The sequence below is a fragment of the Epinephelus lanceolatus genome, chromosome 14 (genome assembly GCF_041903045.1).
Source record: "Epinephelus lanceolatus isolate andai-2023 chromosome 14, ASM4190304v1, whole genome shotgun sequence".
NCBI classification, from domain to species: domain Eukaryota; kingdom Metazoa; phylum Chordata; class Actinopteri; order Perciformes; family Serranidae; genus Epinephelus; species Epinephelus lanceolatus.
Window position 1 is genome coordinate 14,440,975 of NC_135747.1, and position 18,259 is coordinate 14,459,233.

Sequence of the window (18,259 nt, forward strand, 5' to 3'; positions counted from 1 at the left end):
TCTTTGCCTACCCGTGTTGAGGGTGCTGCACATCTTGTCAGGCTGGAGCAAAAGATGCACCCCCTCAAGCAAAGCTCTGAAATACAGGAAGTGGCAAATCAGATCATAACAACTATACTGTGGTTAATGTGTGGTTTTGTCACAAAAACCACTAGTTCAGGGTTAGGGAGAAATCACATTTTGGCTTAAAATACCTTATTTTGTTGCAACAAACGCAGCTGGAAATGTCCTGATGTGTTGTTTAAAATACACAATTTTGTTTTCTGGTGGTCTCAAACAGTTGTCTGCTGCTGGCAGCTGTCTCATGCCAGCCACTATCCCCTCCACTTCATATACATGTACTGTAATCTGAACTAACTCACTTCAGGAAAGTTGGTATGGTACAAATGAAGCATTCAAATGTAACATATGCATGGTTTACAGAAAATTAACAATGCCAAAATTGTATTCTGGTGACTGGGCTATTTATTTGTACTTCAGGTTTTAGTGTGTGTCTAGTCTGATCAGTCATGATTTCAGTGTTCCCCTTTGGATTAAGTTTGTTGGGTTGGTTTAGTATTTGTCAGGTTGGTTTCATCTGTTACTGTTAAGTTTTATTTAGTTTATCTAATTTATGGGCCTAGAACAAACTGTTACAGATTTTGTAAATAGGTTACTTCATTTTGGGGTAAATATTTTTATTCATTCATTCATTTCCGTAACCGCTTATCCTTGAGGGTCGCCGGAGGGCTGGAGCCTATCCCAGCTGACATTGGGTGAGAGGCAGGGTACACCCTGGACAGGTCGCCAGACTATCACAGGGCTGACACATAGAGACAGACAACCATTCATGCTCACATTCACACCTACAGCCAATTTAGAGTCCCCAGTTAACCTGCATGTCTTTATTTATTTATGTATTTTCTAATCCCGTAATTTCCCATGCCTGCCATCTTGATCCCTCACAGTGACCAAGACCTTCTGCTGATTCCAAGGCCATGAATGAACATTAAATGAATGCCATGAAAAGCAATCCACAGCATACAAGCATCCCAGTATATGTATGTTCTAGGGTACATATGTAATATATAGTAGAATAGACAATGGCATTGCGACGGTCCAAGAGATTTTCATCTCATGGCCATGAAATGTAACAAGGCACGAGTAACCGTGAGATCTGTAAAGAATAGCTCTCTGCAGCTGGCAGGAATGAATGCTCATACTGGTTTGACACACACGACAGGGACCACAACACAACCATGGTCAAAAACTCCATTATGCCTCCATGAAACAAGGTGTAAGAAGAAAATCATGTACAATAAATAGCTTATATGTGTTAGTTGTTGCCAAAGAAAAGTAGTTTTATTGCAGTAACTCTTCTCTATATGGCTGACTTTCTCTGTCAGTAGAGTCCTTAAATTATATATCATGATAGCAAAGAAATTAATCTGCCATAACTTTGAAAAAAGCGCCCTCCTTACACTTACGAACACACTGCAAATTATACCTGCAAATCAAAATTTTAATTTTACTTAACCAGAATTTAGAATTATATAATGTAGTGTAGTATACTGACATTACTGGTATAAGATTTAACTCCTCATAGTTTCCTGTGGAGTGAATGAATGGGTAATACCACAGACCAGCTTACTAACCTTGGTGTAGTCTCACTAAAAAACCACCCAGTCCAAATAAATCTGACCTTTTCAAAAAGATTAAATTATTAAATATTTTGGACTATCAAGGACTGTAATGATTTTCGAGTTTTTGTATTTGTGAAGAAAATATCTAAAGCGTCTTTTAGCCAGTGTTGGTGAAGGTTGACTTTTTCTTGCAATAATCTGTAAGACCTCTGGTCTGAACCTAAAAACAGATTTAAAATATACTTTGTGGTAATGCAAAATTCCTGCAAGACATGCATTATGTCAGCTTTTTTCGTGCTTTTTTCTTCTAATGAATTCAATGTCAATGTCAATGTCTCCCCCCTGTCAAAAAACACACTTACATAGGCGGCATCATTCAGGTTAATCATTGAAATGACTGCTGCCAATTAGTCAACTCATGGTCAACTAAAGGCCTGACTGTCACCTCTGCTACTTGCTTCTACTTAACTCAGTTTGTAAGGCATGCCAGCTGAACTTTAAAGTGGCCTTATAGTTCATGAACTGCTGGTGCATAAGGCCAAAGCACTGTTAGAATATAACCACCCAAATGACCACAGCATCTCACACAGACCAAGTGAGCAACTGTAATATGTATAAGAGGGATGTGTTAAATTACTGTTATGTATTTATGTGTTCCCACTTCTTTAGATCTGAGCTAAACAACCAGATTGCATTGTTCTCTGTGTGGTCCAATGGGTGGCAGGTTTGGGTCTCCACATGTGCACACTTTTCAATTTTACAAGACATACTGTCTACAAGTTAATTCTGTAGGGTTTTGTATGACAGACTATTGAACTCTGTACTTGAGTGTACTGGAGACAACAGTGAGAGAGCTGAGATTACTCATGGCTCATCCCACATTCTCTGACTCTTTGTTCTTTTGTTTTTTTTATTTCAGGTCCCCTTCTTCACACCACCCCCGGACCTCAGACCGACACCCACTGCACTGAGAGTACAGCTAACAAATATGATGAATTTCACGCGAGCTGCGCCACCTTGACGGCATTTAATCATTGAGAAAAGACAGGAAACGTACTCATTCGTTATCCTCCTACACTCCCACCCCGCCTTCCTTCCCTCTGTCCCCCTGCCTCTGACTCTCATCTCTCCTGCCTGCCGTCTCCGGTGCGTCTGTTCGCTGTGTAGAGCGGCGGTGTGCATGTGTCGCGGAGCGGGGGGAGCGCTGCACTGTTCTGCGCACTGGTTCCGCTGGACACCACCGAATAACGGCGCTCGACAACCGGGTGCTGGTGGAGGGGGGAGACTGGACCCGGACCAGGAGCAGGAGCAGGACCGGGAGAAGCACCGTGGCTCTTTATAGCCCGCTCTCCGAAAACATGTCCGAGTTTTTTCTACTCGCCTTTCTAGCCCTATTCTCGGGATTATTTCCATGCGCCGAGCCCTCGGTGGTGTCGGGCGAGGAGAAAGGTAAGGAAGAACCGGGCCGTCGGGGATGCGCAGTCCGATGAAACTTGGCACCACGGGCTGTTTTAGTGCAGTCTGGGGTTGTTACGGGCGCCAAATGTTGTGCAGCTGATGGATATAAGCCTCTATGTTCTTTAAAAGCCACACTTCATGAATGATAAAGAGTTGATCATCTAAAATTGCTCGTCATGCTTTTTTGTCCAGTGTGGGATGATGCTCTGGAAGTCTGCATCTTCTCTGTTATCATTCAGGATGTTAAAATGTTGCATTATATGCTAATGCATGTCAGCTGATAAACCCCCCAAAAGGGACACCACCTTCATTTTAACACATTGAACTTGCCCTGTGCATTTAGCAGACCTTGGCATTTATTGTTTTGCATTTTCAGGAATATTCGCGAGGCGGTTGGGAGCTTGAATAGATTCAGTGGCTGTGACTGCATGCGCGTAGCAGCACTATCCTACAGTGCAGCAGGTGAAAAATATCCCTGTGCCAAAGTGTGTTTTGTCTCTCCCCCGAGCTGTGGCTTGTGTTTCTGCCGTGGGATCGTCATAACATCGGATGGAGACGCAGTTGATAGGACTAGTTGTGCACGGTCAACTGTAGACCTGCCTAACCTCATAGTGATGTCGGGGAACTCGTTTATGAGCAGCATATTGACTGTTGCACGTCTGAATTACAATTCTGTCACACAATTACCGCACAGTTACCCTGTTTCACAGGGCTTTCTCACTCAGCATTCTTCCTCCTGGTGTTATATGGGGTGCATGGATCAACTCGATTCACCTATTTCTATATTTAGTTCAATTACATTTTCAGGCAATGTTGCATACAGTATATCTCCCACAGCTGCAGAAAGCTACTTATCGAAAGTATCAGGGGTGAAAGTTTTATAAGGACGTGGACCCTTGACGAGGAAAAATCAGTAGGCAACTTAATTATGATGTAAATTGTTGCTTAAATCATTACATTTATGCTTACCCTTTACTTTTTTTGCCTTCCTTTTTATTTTCTAAGGCTGCCATTTGAGTATAGACCTGCTAAATTATGGGCACTGGGCATACTGTACCTGCCGACTGTATAGTGTCAGAATAATTGCAGCTACATGAGGCAGTTTTTGAAAACACGAAAACATGGTATTCTGAAACTTAGCGTATCCATTCATTGCTATCCTCCTGGCCGTAGTTGCCTCACTCCTTCATTCTCCAGCATAGCAATCAGTGTCGAGACCTGCTTGGCTGTTTGTGAGGCCATCCCAAATGTCACCAAATGCCCCCCCCCTTCAACACAGCATGGAAAACAGGGAGTAAGAGTTTGCCTGGCAATCACAGTAGGCAAGAAAACCAGTGTTTACCTCTCTCTGCGCATGAAATGAACAGATGAATTTGTCTCTCGAGGTCCCTGAGGATGCCCTTGCTCTGAGGAAGAAAATACCTATCTGAACATTTTTAAAGACTGTTTGAGAGTTTGTGTTTGTCAGCATTGCAGCCTTGAGCTTTATTAGCGAAGCTGGAATCAAATTGAAGAATTACAATGCCATTGGATAGTCTCCGATGGGCTTGTACAACGAGCTGAGGACAGTTAAGCCGAGATATATTCAGACACACGCACGGATCTGAAAGTATAGTTGGGACCTGCATCTTTGTCTGGAAGCTAATACTGTCCTGCTCCTGTGTGTTTGCACCGAGAATAAATGACAAGTCTTGTAGCTGTGTCTAAATGGACACTAATGATAATAGCGTTTCGTATTTCTTCCAACACCAAAGCCGGTTGTTAGGCTAATTAGTCCAAAATTAATTTGCTTTTGTGGTAGCAGCATTGTTACGTTGAATGCCAAGTAGTGAGCCCGTGGTTTTCTCTGCGTGAATTTGAGGCATTTCCAGGGCTCGTTCTTAGAATGGCTTTGTCTCTTCGAAATCCCTCCACTGTGTCCCACTCCTTATCACTCGTGTCCCATCTAACATTGAGAAGGCTGACCTGGCTGAGTCGGCGTGGCGGCACACTAGCTGCTGATCTGATAGAAAGACAGGCCTGAGAAGTTTAGGCACACCAGACTGCTGCCTGTTTATTATATATATATTTTTAAATCAACATACCCTTGATCTCAGTCAGTGACCTGACCTCAGCACCAGATAAGCATCACCAAGCACAAACAGCCCAAGGTTGTTTGAAATGTATACCCCATTTAAAAGATGATAGTATAGTGGAACACACAGATAGGTCCATGCACTAATGCAGGGAAGGCGGCCTTTAGGAGCTAATTAAGTGAGATAGTGAGATAGTATCGCAGAGTGCCTGTGTGCTTTAGTGTATGGGTGCAAAGGCCAGCATTGAATGTAAATGATGGAGAAGTTTCGATGGTAGTATGTTGACCAGCAGAGATCAGGAGTCAATAGGTTCTCTTTTTTTTTCATCCCCTTAAATGGTGTTTGCAAATTCATCTTTTACACATGTGAAACGCACATATTGGCAACATACAACGTATGGAGTAAACCAAAACACTATATGGTTAGGATCATAGAACATAAATATGGTACAGAGAGCTATGTTGTACAGCATATAATTTATTCAAGAAATATAGATCGTAAAGCTCCAGTGAAAATCAAGTTTTTAACCTTGTAAACATGCCCTCATGGTGCTTTTTGCATGCTGCAAGATGTGAGCTGTATAAGCAGTCAGCGCATGGCTGAGCATTTCCTCCTTTGAATGCAGTGTACTAATGATAGTCTCAAAAACATGGATTCAGAGATAGCTACGTGTCTGTATTTTGCAAGCTAAGTTCAGCTTGTCACAGCTGGCGATTGGTAACAAGGTTTATCTAACATTAGCATCACACCATTAGCTGTTTAATAATGTAGCGAAGTCGAAGGCTTGTGTTATTATATTACTGTTAGGTTTCTAACATTGCAGAGAGCCATGACCAAAGTCGAAGGTGAGCAGGTAAGGTTGAGCGGCGGGCCAACGGCTAAGGGGCAGGACTAGTTTGCATATTCATAGATCCGTGCATACTTAATGAGGCAAAAGTATAGAGATAGATCTCAGCCATTTTAAGGCATGAAGGGATTTTTCCATGGACAAATTTTTTTTTAAATATGTAATTTTGATGAACAGAGATGAGTTTTTACGCGTTTAATCAAAGCGAAGAGTGGAACTTTAATGTGCCCTGTTGAAATCTGGTACTTCACCACTCAGTGAAAGAAACTCTCATTAGTTCACTGTATAACCTAAATGATCTAGAAAATGAGTTTTGTTTTTGTTTTATTGTCCTTTTATCGTTCTTTTTTCTTTTTTCTTTTTTTTTTTTTACAGAGATCCAATAAATGCTTTGTTCAGTAAGATACAAAAACAAACTTTTTTATATGGACGATGCACAAGGACTGAGCTGGCTATTCAAATACAAAACATTTCAAAGGCCACTTCACTGATGAGTGCAATTCAACTTGTAAAAACAGTTTTATAATGTCTTATGTGGCTCTGAAAGAGCTTTTTAAACTCTGAAAGCTCTGATGTCATTCGGGTTATCTCTGCTTCGGCTTGTGCCGTAAACTTTTGACAGATAGCCTCAGGTTGCGTTATGGAAATTGTAGGAACCAGTGTTTTTGGAACTTGACCCATACTAGGGAGTATAAGTCAGGATATTTCAGGCTGTGTTGCTTCGATTTTGACCATTCTTTTTTAAATCTGTCTCTTGTGAGTCCTCTACCTTTATAGAAGTGCATCACTGGAGTACCGCTTAAAGTCAGCCAGTTACTTGGAGAAAAGCCTGAGAGAGGAGAGGAAAAGAAGCCTCAGGATAAACTTTAGGCTGTAGCCTTTAAATTCTTTCTTCTGCTATGTGCTGTACAATGTCTTGAGTTTTACAGATAAATATTTGTTATTCAGAGGTGTATAGAGGTACACGTGCTATTTTAAGTGATGTTTTTGTTGTAACCAGAAGATGGCTTACAAATGGTTTAATTTTTGTAATACCATGTGGGATAGCGTTAGTGTTCGGCACGATAAAACTAACAGAAAGTTCAAATGTTGATATGTCTAGTAAAAGTAATGTGATTGTAAGTAATGCAATGGTACAGAAATATTTTTACAAATGCCCCTTTTTCATACATCAAGATAATGTCACAAATTTACTGCCTACCTTTAAGGTAGTAATTCTACTGTGTGTTCCACAATTCACTGTGTAATGAAAGCCAGAGTGTTGGTGTTAGAGCATGAGGCACCATGCCACATTTCAGGGATTTGGACATTAATAATCACTGACATCTGCACAATGACCATCTATAACTCTGCTTCCTTAGTGCTGCTGAGTTAAATAAATGTTCACTCTACTTAATGTCACCATTGTATCCTTGCTCATTTAATAGATAGCTTGGAAGCAGGAAATTGGTCATTTAATTGCAGTTGGACATGATAGATTGCAACCAAATGGAGATTATGTAAATCACTTGCCTTTGGCTACACTAAACCAAAAAATGCATACTGTTCCTGATGGTCCTGAGGCCCTTCTGCTGCATTCAGCCTACGCCGAGTTAGTGTTATATGAATATCAGGATGTCGTTTTTTGTAAGGGAACTGCTGGGCAGTGACTAACGGTTGACCTTCAAAGGTTGGACTGAAGTCTGTTTTCATAGCTGTTTCACGTCTTTTTCTGCAAGGCATTAACACAAAATGAGACCGCCAGCTGCGAGGCCCTCCTTTGTAGCTCCATTTTTCTGTCCACATCCTGTTCTGACGCGGCAGCAAAAGTGTCCACCTCAGCAATAGGTGATCCTCAGGACGGAAGGTGGCTCTCGCTCACCCGGCTAAGCTGTCTTCGCCGAGTGAACCACATGTAGATTCCAGTTAAAGCTGGTTTTGAAAAGAGAAAATAAATTGAGGAACAGGATGAAGGGGAGGTTGGTCTGAGGAGGAGGTGATGCACTATTCAGCACAGGGAAGGAAAACTTGTAGAGTGGGCACTGGCTGGTGTTATTATTGGCTTTCACGTCCCATGTTATGCACTTGGGTGCTTTTATTGACTATTGCTTCACATGTTTGCCTTGTCTGGAAAACCAGACAAGTCGTCAGAGCAGCCCATCAGCTGGTTATATGTTGAGAAGGTCAGCTCCAGTCTGTACATGAGCAGATTAAGCACTTCTATCAAACCTCAATGTTTAGTTTTCTTCCCCAGAAGTACTTCAAACATCCCACCAGCCATCACCGGTTTTGTGAGGTTTCTGCGAATCAAGTGCTTATACAGCGCTTTTGCAGGATTGCATTCAGTCTTTTACAAGCTATGAAAAGACATTAGAACAGCTGACACATCTATCTGGTGATGTCAGCTAAGTGTTGCTGTCACTGAGCTCTTACATCTATCTCAGGGCAGAGGTGAAGTGTGGCCTCAAGCTACAGGAGGCAGCAGTGAACCAGCCTCCCACATGTCTCATTACGGTACGCAGTGTGATGGTGGAGCCGGGCTGACTCCCGTAGAACAAAGTTATTGAATGAAGCCATTGGATTTTGATAGTGTCACCTTTTTAATATCACCTCTCACAGTCTTAATGGGTTGCAATTGAATCAGCAATGGATTTGCTCAGGTCGTGAAAGCCATTGGCTGTAGACTGACTTGTGGCATCGATTACCAATAGCGGGAGGAGCTACATTTTTGACCCACATGATCGATTTGTTATGATGTTCTAGGCAGACTTAATTATGTGGATGGCATGGGGATTTCTTATTAGATATTTCCGAAATGTTACATAATTTAGAATGTGAATAATGAATCAATAAGTCTTTCTTCAGAGAAGCCCCATCTTGCAGCAGTTGAATCCAAGAGCTAGGCTCAGCTGTATACTGAAATGGCTGCTTGATAAAAAAAAAAAAAAAAAAAAGTGTAGATAAATTATTAATGGGGGAAAGCATAACTGTTTTATTGCCAAATATGCTAATGAAAATGGGGCTCATAAGGGCAGTGGCGGGATAAACCGCTCCTTTCACAAGTCGAGTTGAACAAGAGGTCATTAGTGGGTGATGGATAAGATAGAATGCATCATAAAATGAAATGTACGGGTGATGTAATGCGCCTTGCGAAAGGGTGGCATAAAACTATGCACATGCACAAGTGAGGCCATCTGCTGAAACACAAATTCAAACTACAAAACAGTCTTGTACTGTAGATCCTTCCGGTGTTACACGCATCAACTGGCTGGACAGTTAAGGTTAAAGTTAGTATGCAACTGGGTGTGAAAAGTGAGGCCTAAAGTGAGCCAACATATCTCTGGAAGTGTCTCAAAGGGCGGAGGGGGTGTCTCCATTTTTCCTGTCAGTTTGAAAGGGTGAGCTGTGAGCTGGATGGAGGCGGTACCCCGAGGAGATGCCCCCCCTGCCCAACGTTCTGTGCTCAGCATTTGACAACGTTCAATACAGCAGCAGTGGATCCTTGTAGATTGTACTGTTGCTCTACCATGGGCGGATTATGAGACAATGGGCCCCTGGGCACAGGTATACAAAAGGCCCCACCACCTTTCATACAAAAGGAGCATGACACACAGACTTTATAGTGTTATTATGTTTTTTTGTAGTCATTATGCATCTTTAAGTAGTTTGGTGTGCCTTTGTGGTAATTTTTCATTTTTTTTTTTTGAGTGTGGTCTGTTGTAGTTTCCGTTTGGCTGTTTCGTGTCTCTTTGGTGTTGTTTTGCATCTCTTTGTGGTCATTTTGTGCCCCTTGTGGTCCTTTTGAGTCTCCTGGTTGACAACATTTTGCAGATGAAGGCCCTGGGAGCACCTGAAGCTTTGGCCCCTGGGCCTATGCCCAGTAAGCCACTTCAGTAATCCATCCATGGCTCCTGTGTTGTTCCACCATTCTGTCTAGATTGGCCTAGAGGAACTGCAGCTGTAGCTTTAACTTTGTTTATTTAGCTTTTGACCTATTGGCTAACACATGCACCACTACCTAAATACTCAAGTGGCAGGGGCCTTTCCTACAGAGGTTGCGTTGCCATGGTAATAGGTTGTATTCATATATATATATATATAGCAAGACTGAGTTTGAGCATTAACCTCACTATTTTATGGTTTAACCTCAGGCTCGAGTGGCTGGTCTTTGTCACTGATGTCTGTTGTCTATCCTTCTAAAAGGGACAAAGCTTCTTTGATTGATGAGCAGACTGGTTGGCATGCAGTTGGCTGACCTGAGTCATTTTAGTGAAGGTCTTTTTGTATTGTTCTGTACTTCACTGAAGTTTCCAGACAGACAAAATGACACAGAAAATGGGATATTAGCATTATGAGCTGCCAGAGTTAACGTTATTGAGCTTACTGTTAATTTAAAAAGGGGATTTTCCTTTTCTGTGTGTGAGGTGGTGAAGAGGTAGCCATCTCTGGAGGGAGCAATTCGCCCTGCATAGAGAGTTTGCTCATTGTTGTTTGAAGAAGCTGTTATATTTCTTGGCACAGTCACATCCAAATATTAAACTGGCAATATGGAGATCCCCTGGTTAATGTAGGCGCTTGTATGCGCATGAGCCTATGGCCCAGCCCCAACAACAAGCATCTCACTGATTAATACTTTAAGATTTGATTCATCACTCTGTGTGGGCAGAGAACATTTCCTGCCAGTGTCCAAAGCAGACATAACAGAATTTAATTTAGGTGAATAGACTGGAGATGGATGCTCTGCTGTGTTGCTGCACTACTTTGTGATATAAAGTGATCAGCTCAGGGAATTTCTGCGGGGAGAAGAAAAAAATCTTGTCGAGCATAAAATTGTGAATGGTGGGACACACCTGATATTATTGGCTGACCAGATAAATTGTGCACAAAAGGCAGATGCTCAGACAAACTGGCCGTTGCAGGCGGGCCGTGACCAATCTGCAGGTCAGAAGTGCTGGTGTCGAGCCCCGAGTGGCAACGGTGGTGGCCAGAGGACCAGAGTGAGGGCTGCTGAAGCCTGGCCGGGGACTCTCTCTCCCAGCTGCCACCTGGCACAGACCGAAGGCTCAGGGCTCCATCATGCAGACTTGGCCCAGAAAACCAGAACAGGGGAGGGATTCATCCATCCCCCAACAAGCTTCATTCAGCAGACAAACCTAAGGCCAGTTGGTGATGCTACGCTGTGTCCTTCTTAAAAGAAAAATTGGCGCACTGAGCAATTAAGAAATATTGAGCTGTCGAGGTGTTTCATTTTAATGTACACCTCTGTAATAATCCATCATTCTCCTTTATGGATTCAAACATAAAATGCTTATGCAGTAACCGCTAACCACAGAACCAGAATATTTTCCCTTTTGCCTGATTTGTTTTTCAGTCATTCTCACAAGCCATTGCCTTTTAAAGAGCTGCAGTATATTTCAGCCATTAACCAGAAGATGAATACACAGAAGGAAATGATCTTTAATAAAGATGCAGGGCAGTCTGTGGTGTATAGTATTTACGTAAGACACACAGAATCAGAGGTTTCTTCGTTACCAAGCTTGCCAAAGGCACATTTCTCTTGCACTAACAGTATACATTGTAGACCATGCACACAGACGTGTGAGCACACACAAAAACACATACACAAACTAAGCTTTTCTGAAAACGAATGTGTGTGCCCTGTCTGTGTCGTGGCTGGCTTCCATGGCAGACTTCACTGTAGTGCAGTCCAGTTAGATGGAAGATAGAAAGAGGAATTATTGGCATCATTTTCACGCCTGTGTGCAAAGCAACGAGTGGCTACATCAAATGTGCAGTCGGTTTATTGTCAACTGCTATGGGCTGCACTGAGATTATCTACCAGTCTGATTCCTTCAATATCAGTTTGGAGGAGCCAGCCTCAGTCTATGTCCAAGCCTGACACTGCACTAAAATAGGTTTTGGGGAATAAAATATTTGTGAGATTGCTGCTAAGGATGAATAATTTAATGCACTTTCATGGCATAGTGCATGAATTGAAAATCAAAGATAAAAAAACCCGCACTGCTGCCCCTGCTTACACCTGCAGCAGGAGCACGATTCACTCTCAACAGCTGTGATACTGTTGGCCCACGAGGATTGAGTTCAGTCTTGTGGCAGCACTACCACTGAGTTACTTCGTGTTAAAATTAGATTGCCAAATACATCACCACCAGCTGTCATCAATCTGATTCTGTATGATTCCCTAACATGCTTCCGAGCTGCTATTGATCTCTGCTCCCCGCCACCCTCCCTTTTCACACAGTGTTGGATTGGGAGTCCTATTAACTGCGTTCCCATCAATCACAGTTCACCCATGTTTGTTTGTAGAAGTCTTTGATACGATTAGAGCAGTGTTCCCGTGTTTGTGCTACGTGGTTTCTTCCCGTTCCATTTCTTGTGTCGGCTGATTTGAAATTCGTGCAGTGGCTCCCCTCTTGCTTTAGTGATGTGCCTCACTGCTCCGGAGCAGAGACCAGAGATTAAGCACTTGGGCCTCAAACATGTCGGCTGTCACAGGTATCTCTCACTGCTCAGTGCCTGATAAGGGCCACTTGTTCCTGAATCAGCCCTTACTGAGAAGAAAACACCAGAGAAATAAAAAGCCCTGTGGACTTACTGAGATTTAATATGTTTCTCTTAGAGAGTACATTCTTATGATTGCTTTTGTGGCCTTGGACAAGTCAACAATCTAAGATTAGTGCCCACATGTTTTTCTTTCTTGTTCTTTCCTTTTTTTTTTTGGAGCATGATTGGATTTTTCTTGCTCATTTTTTTTTTATCTTTCTTTGTTACATTAAATGCTGAGTTTATCTACTTTTACAAACACATATACCATGATTATACTCTTACTTTTAGATAAATCACACCATATTTCATTCATTACTCCTTAATTGCTATGGAAAACTTTTCCACAAGCTTTCTTATCCAAGCAAGAGACAAAAAATGAGAGAGGCCAATGATATGTTGTGCTTTCTCATGCTTAATGCTTACTTACAGGATTGTATGTTCAGCCTTGTGTACACCAAATATTATAGATAAATCACATGTATCAGAAAGTTCAATAATCCTTTTTCTGTTACTGCTTTTTAAAAGAATCATATCAATAATCTGCCTGATTTGATCACCACATTTCATACTAACATGCAATTTAAAGGGACAGCTCACAAATCAAAAATACACACTGTTCTTCTTACCCATGATCCTGTTTATTAATCTAAATTGTTTTGGTGTGAGTTGCCAAGTGTTAGAGATGTCGGCCATAGAGATGTCTGCTTTTTCTTGAATATAATGGAACTAGATGGCACTCGGCTTGTGGTGCTCAAAGCGCCAAAAAAATGTGAAAAAGTCAACAGCAATGTCGCTTTCTAGAAATCATGACTCAAGATAATCCACAGAACTTGTTGTGAGCAGTGTCATGTAGGAACTATTTTTTTTCCGCCAACAATTTCACTGTGTACAACTGAGCTGTAATGTTAGCTGGCTCAGTGGTGCGACGTGAACTGTAGATGCACCCCTCCTTCTGCATGTTGTTACAGTTGGTGGGTGAAAAAAAACAAGAAAAAAAAACAGCTCACAACAAGTGCTGTGTCTCAAATCAAGTACTTCCGTTAGTACACCTCCATGTAGTATACTGTGTGCACTATGTACTTATTGGTGTAGTGCGGGAATTTCAACACTGTAATGTTTTTTCAAAGATTTTTTTGGGGGGCTTTTTTGCCTTTAATAGACAGGACAGAGTGAAGATTATGAAGTGGGGAGAGAAAGAGAGTGGGGGGACGACATGCAGCAAAGGGTTGCAAGTCAAACTCACGACCACCGCAGCGAGGCATCACCTCTATACATGGGGTGCTGGCACTATGCACTAAGCTACTGATGCGCCGACAGGGTAGTGTTGTCTCAAACCAAACACGGCCGTTGTGTGCTTACCGGAAATGAGGGCCGCAAAATTCTACCTCTTCTTCTTCTTTTAATGCCTAATGTGCAGCTGTTAGCCAGTTAGCAAACTAGCACTAGCATTTGCGTTATCGTTTACGGTACCAAATCATTACAGACTGCTAAATTAACCCAGTAAACATACTGCTGGCTTATATCAGACAACAGTATAGTGGTGCTTAGTGCAAAAAACACAAGTATAACTTACATTTGTTACAGTGCAGCAACGTTCACGGTCGCACAGTCCTCGGCCGCCATTTCCAGTGTGAAAAGTGCCCCCCCCTTCCGCTACGTAGCCAAGATGGTGACCAAAAAAAGAAAAGAACCATCACACCATCCGGGTACTCATAGTGCACTGCATTTTTCCATACTTCTGTGTGAACGCACTTGTGCACTCAAAATATTAAAAGTAGATAAGTTTGAGAAGAATTTGATTTGAGACACAGCAAAGGTCTGTGGATTATCTTAAGTAACCAGGTCATGATTACAAGTAACAGACATTGCTGTTGAGTTTTTCAAATGTATTTTTTTGGCACTTTAAGCACCACAAGCTGAGTGCCAACTCATACCAAAACAACTGATAAATAGCACTACAGGTGAGAGAAAAATATCGATTTTTGATTTTGGGGTGAACTGTTCCTTTAATGTCCTCTCATTATGTGACATCTAATGGCTTCTTTTAACATAACAGAATTTACCGGCGTGTTAGCAGTCTGTCACAGGCTAACACACAATCACATAAGGATCTCCTCTCCACCAGACTTATAGGAAACCTGGATGACTTGAGAATATGAAAAGTATTCAAACTTCACACATAAATAGACTGGAATCTTATTTTTTGCAAGATGACAGTGCTAGCCACTTAGCCACAAAGCATTAAGAAATCTGTGTAAAATATTTTGAGTGCATTGACCTGCATGAAGTGAGATTAAAATTTAAAAAAAAAACAACTAAATTCAAGAGATGGGAACTAAATGTGTCTGTGTGGAGATATTGCCAACTATCTGTGTGTGTGTTTGTGTGTGTAATGCAGGCATGCATGAGTGTGTAGATATGTGTGTAATGATCCCTCATTGTGTTTAAGAAAAGGTGGGTTGCTGTAATTAGGTGTAAATTGACCTTCATGCAGAAGGAGGTCGCCAATCAATGGTAGAAAATTATCAAGTAAAGGTCACACCAGGATAGTGTCCAACTATTGGAAACACATTAGCTCACAGTCACAGACATCTTGAGATGATGGCTTAAAATTTAGAGTTTATACTTGAGGTCATGCTTTGTTATAGAAAGGAGGTTTTGTTAATTGTCAAAAACAGTTAAGCCTAAAAATACATATAGGTTAAATTACTATTTAAGAATAGTGGAACATGCTATACCTGACAATATTCACTTACTTTTGCTAACCTTGTCAAAGGCAGTGATTGTAGGTATTACTATGGCAATTAACTGTCTAGTCACAATGGATAACAGTTTGCATACATTAAAGAGAACTGCTGTACAACAGCAACAATTATGCTGAGTGCTGCTCTTTTCAAACATTTTTAATATGATTGGTAACATTTGTAGAGTCAGTGACCGAACATAATTTAAACTTTGACCTGTTTTATGTAATCCAATAATTGCAGGCTAGTTTGTGTTTAGCCGGGGCACTTGTAAGGTTAATACTGTGGACTGGCCGATTGTCTGACATTATTGTCTCATCACTGCAGGCTTCTGTTATTGTTTCAGTATGCAAAATCTTTTCATCAGCCTGTATTTTTTTCTGTTTCTCATGTTGTGTTCCTCTTTTCATCAGCGTTCAAAGAATTAATAACCTTCATTGGATAAAATCAGAAGCATAATTGAAGAAAAGTTTAGAGTTTGGTGGGGCCATCTGAACAGAAGGCAGCACAGACAGCACTGGAAAGGTATATTAATGTTGGAAGAAAGCAATGAAATAGTGTTTGGAAATGTTTAGTCACTTTCAAGTGATGGCAACCTTCATAATGCAACTCTCCATGCTGGAGTGACATTTATGACGATAATGTATGCGCACTTGTTTGAAGCAACAGATTGCACGAGGGTTGTTTGGTGACATAGGTGTTATCGCTGTTGTCGTGGGTGTTGTTCCATGTTTGTTTACTTGCTTTTTGAAGTAACAGTTTGAAACGGTCCACACTGATGTACAAACAGCAGTTACTGTGCAGTTTCTTCTGTTTGAAAAAAAAAGAAAAGTTTGATGTTTGATGAATCGTTGTCAGTTCTGATTGTTCAAGCTCTCGAAGCCAAAGACTGTGTTGTATATGTCCCAGCAGAGACGTTGCATCTGTTCTGATCATTAAATCAAATCAAATCAAATCAAGTTTATCTGTCACACACACAGTCATGCACAGTACAATGTGCAGTGTGCATATCTCCAGAAAGCAAATAGAAAAAAGAATAGAATAGAAAACTATAGAATAGGATAAAATAAAATAAAATACAGTTAAAATATGCAACAGGATATGATAGAGTGAGGTCAGGTAATGTGGGACATGAAGTAAAATGGGATAAATGAGGTTTTACATCTTGAGCTCTTAGATATTAGCAGCCAGTCGCCAAACATGTTATTGCACTGTTACTACAAATGTCCTTCACCTAAAAAAAACATTTTGATTGTTCTGAGATAGCTAGGATAGGCAGAGCAATGAGTCAAAAAATCACTGGTCCCAGAACTTGCAGTTCAGTTTTGGTAATAAGAGTAGGACTACTGCAGCCAAAATGATAAGGGTTTAACAAATAAAATAGCTGTAGGATGAAAAATATTGTCAAAAGATGCTTTACTTTTTGTGTGGAAAGGTTTTTGAGTACCTAATGCATTCGGATAAAATGGGACATATGTAATGGGACTAAAGTGAAACCAACATGTTTTGCAGGTGCCACTGATGTTACTGTGTGCCATCCTGTAATATTACAGACGTTTTTAGTATTTTTGCCACATAAATGAAGATGAAGCAGTGACTCCATATCAGCCACACTACTCCAGAATTAGCCATCATCGTGACACACACACACGTCCATTGTAGACAACATAGCATCACATAGCACAAAACTTCAAATCATTTTTATTGAACATTTGGGTTACGTTAATGAATAAATGACGAACTGATAATGGATTTAACCATTTAAAAAACAAACAGTCCCATTTAACCTGGACATGTCATCGGATTGAGGAGGGGGTTCTTGATGTGTTTGAAGGTCCAAAGTTTCTAAATTATTTTACTTTACTTTTCTTAATAGAAATATAGCAGAGATTCATAAGAAGTTCTAAAAGTTAAAGTTAAGGTAGTCTTCAGAATTGTTGGTGGTTTTCTTGGTAATGTACCAAAAAATGTTCCATATTACCTGACTTATGAAAAAGTATAACCAGCATGTATACTACATGCATTGTGTGGCAGGTCGATCAATTATAGTGGTGAAATTTTATGAATTATACATAATGAGTTAGAGAATCACTTTGTTTCTTCTTTACAATAAAATACAGTGTTAAGGTCACAATTAGACAGCCAACCATAACAAAAATTTACCTTTGTGACTTTTATAGGTTTATGATTTATTGTGCTTTTCTTTTATTGTCATATTTAAGAAAATGTATTTACAATAAAATGCACTTCATCATTGCAAGTGGCGTTATAAAGACGACAGCACAGACAGATTTGATCTCACTAATCAATAATTAGTCATAGACCTCAGTAAAATAGCATGCTGTGACAAAATAAAGGTGTTCAAGCCCTGGGCACTTTAGACCTTAGCATATGCTTATACCATACCTGAGCATGTAAGGATTTACTTTGACGATGGAAAAACACGGTAAAATCCCTGAGTCAGTGCAGCAGTGTTTGAGTCAAAGTCACAAAAAACTAACATTTGAGATGTGAGCCGGGGCAGGGTGGGTGCGAGGCCCTGTGTGAACCTTGATCTCTGACATGAATGCTCATGAAGCACACAGTGCAACACACATGGCCAGTTCAAGTTCAAGCTGAGGGGTACATTTTTTATCTTGTTTGAAGAGCTATATAGACATTAATAAATCATTAAAACACGAGATTAATTAACAACATCAATAACATGTAGGTTACAGCTGAGTTTGCAATTGCACATCGTTTTTGCTCTGAGCAGTCTCCACAACATGCATTATGCACCACTAAAATAAAGCTGTGTGCACTAAAAGCAAGCATCATACATGCCTGCAGCACATATGTGATCTATGATGATAAGATGTTTAATCTAGTGTTTGATTTTTCGCTTATAAAATGGCTTGATAATGACTTAATTGTTTATTAAAATAAGTTTCCTGACAATCAAACAATCGATTAAGTGGCTAATTGTCT

At 40.8% G+C, this 18,259-nt stretch overlaps 1 protein-coding gene across 8 annotated transcripts in view; it reads left to right on the forward strand.

Moving 5' to 3' along the window:
- The first annotated feature begins 2,631 nt into the window (after positions 1-2,631).
- The window catches only part of lrp1bb (low density lipoprotein receptor-related protein 1Bb), a 339,312-nt gene continuing 323,684 nt past the window's right edge, over positions 2,632-18,259 (forward strand). For 6 of the 8 annotated variants that reach the window (XM_078174381.1, XM_078174385.1, XM_078174382.1 and 3 more), the window contains exon 1: positions 2,636-3,071. In XM_078174381.1, coding sequence (XP_078030507.1) covers positions 2,981-3,071 — 91 coding nt within the window. In that variant the 5' untranslated portion in view covers positions 2,636-2,980. Of the gene's footprint in view, positions 3,072-18,259 lie in introns of all 8 variants that reach the window. The other 2 variants (XM_078174387.1, XM_078174384.1) reach the window with 2 other exon arrangements.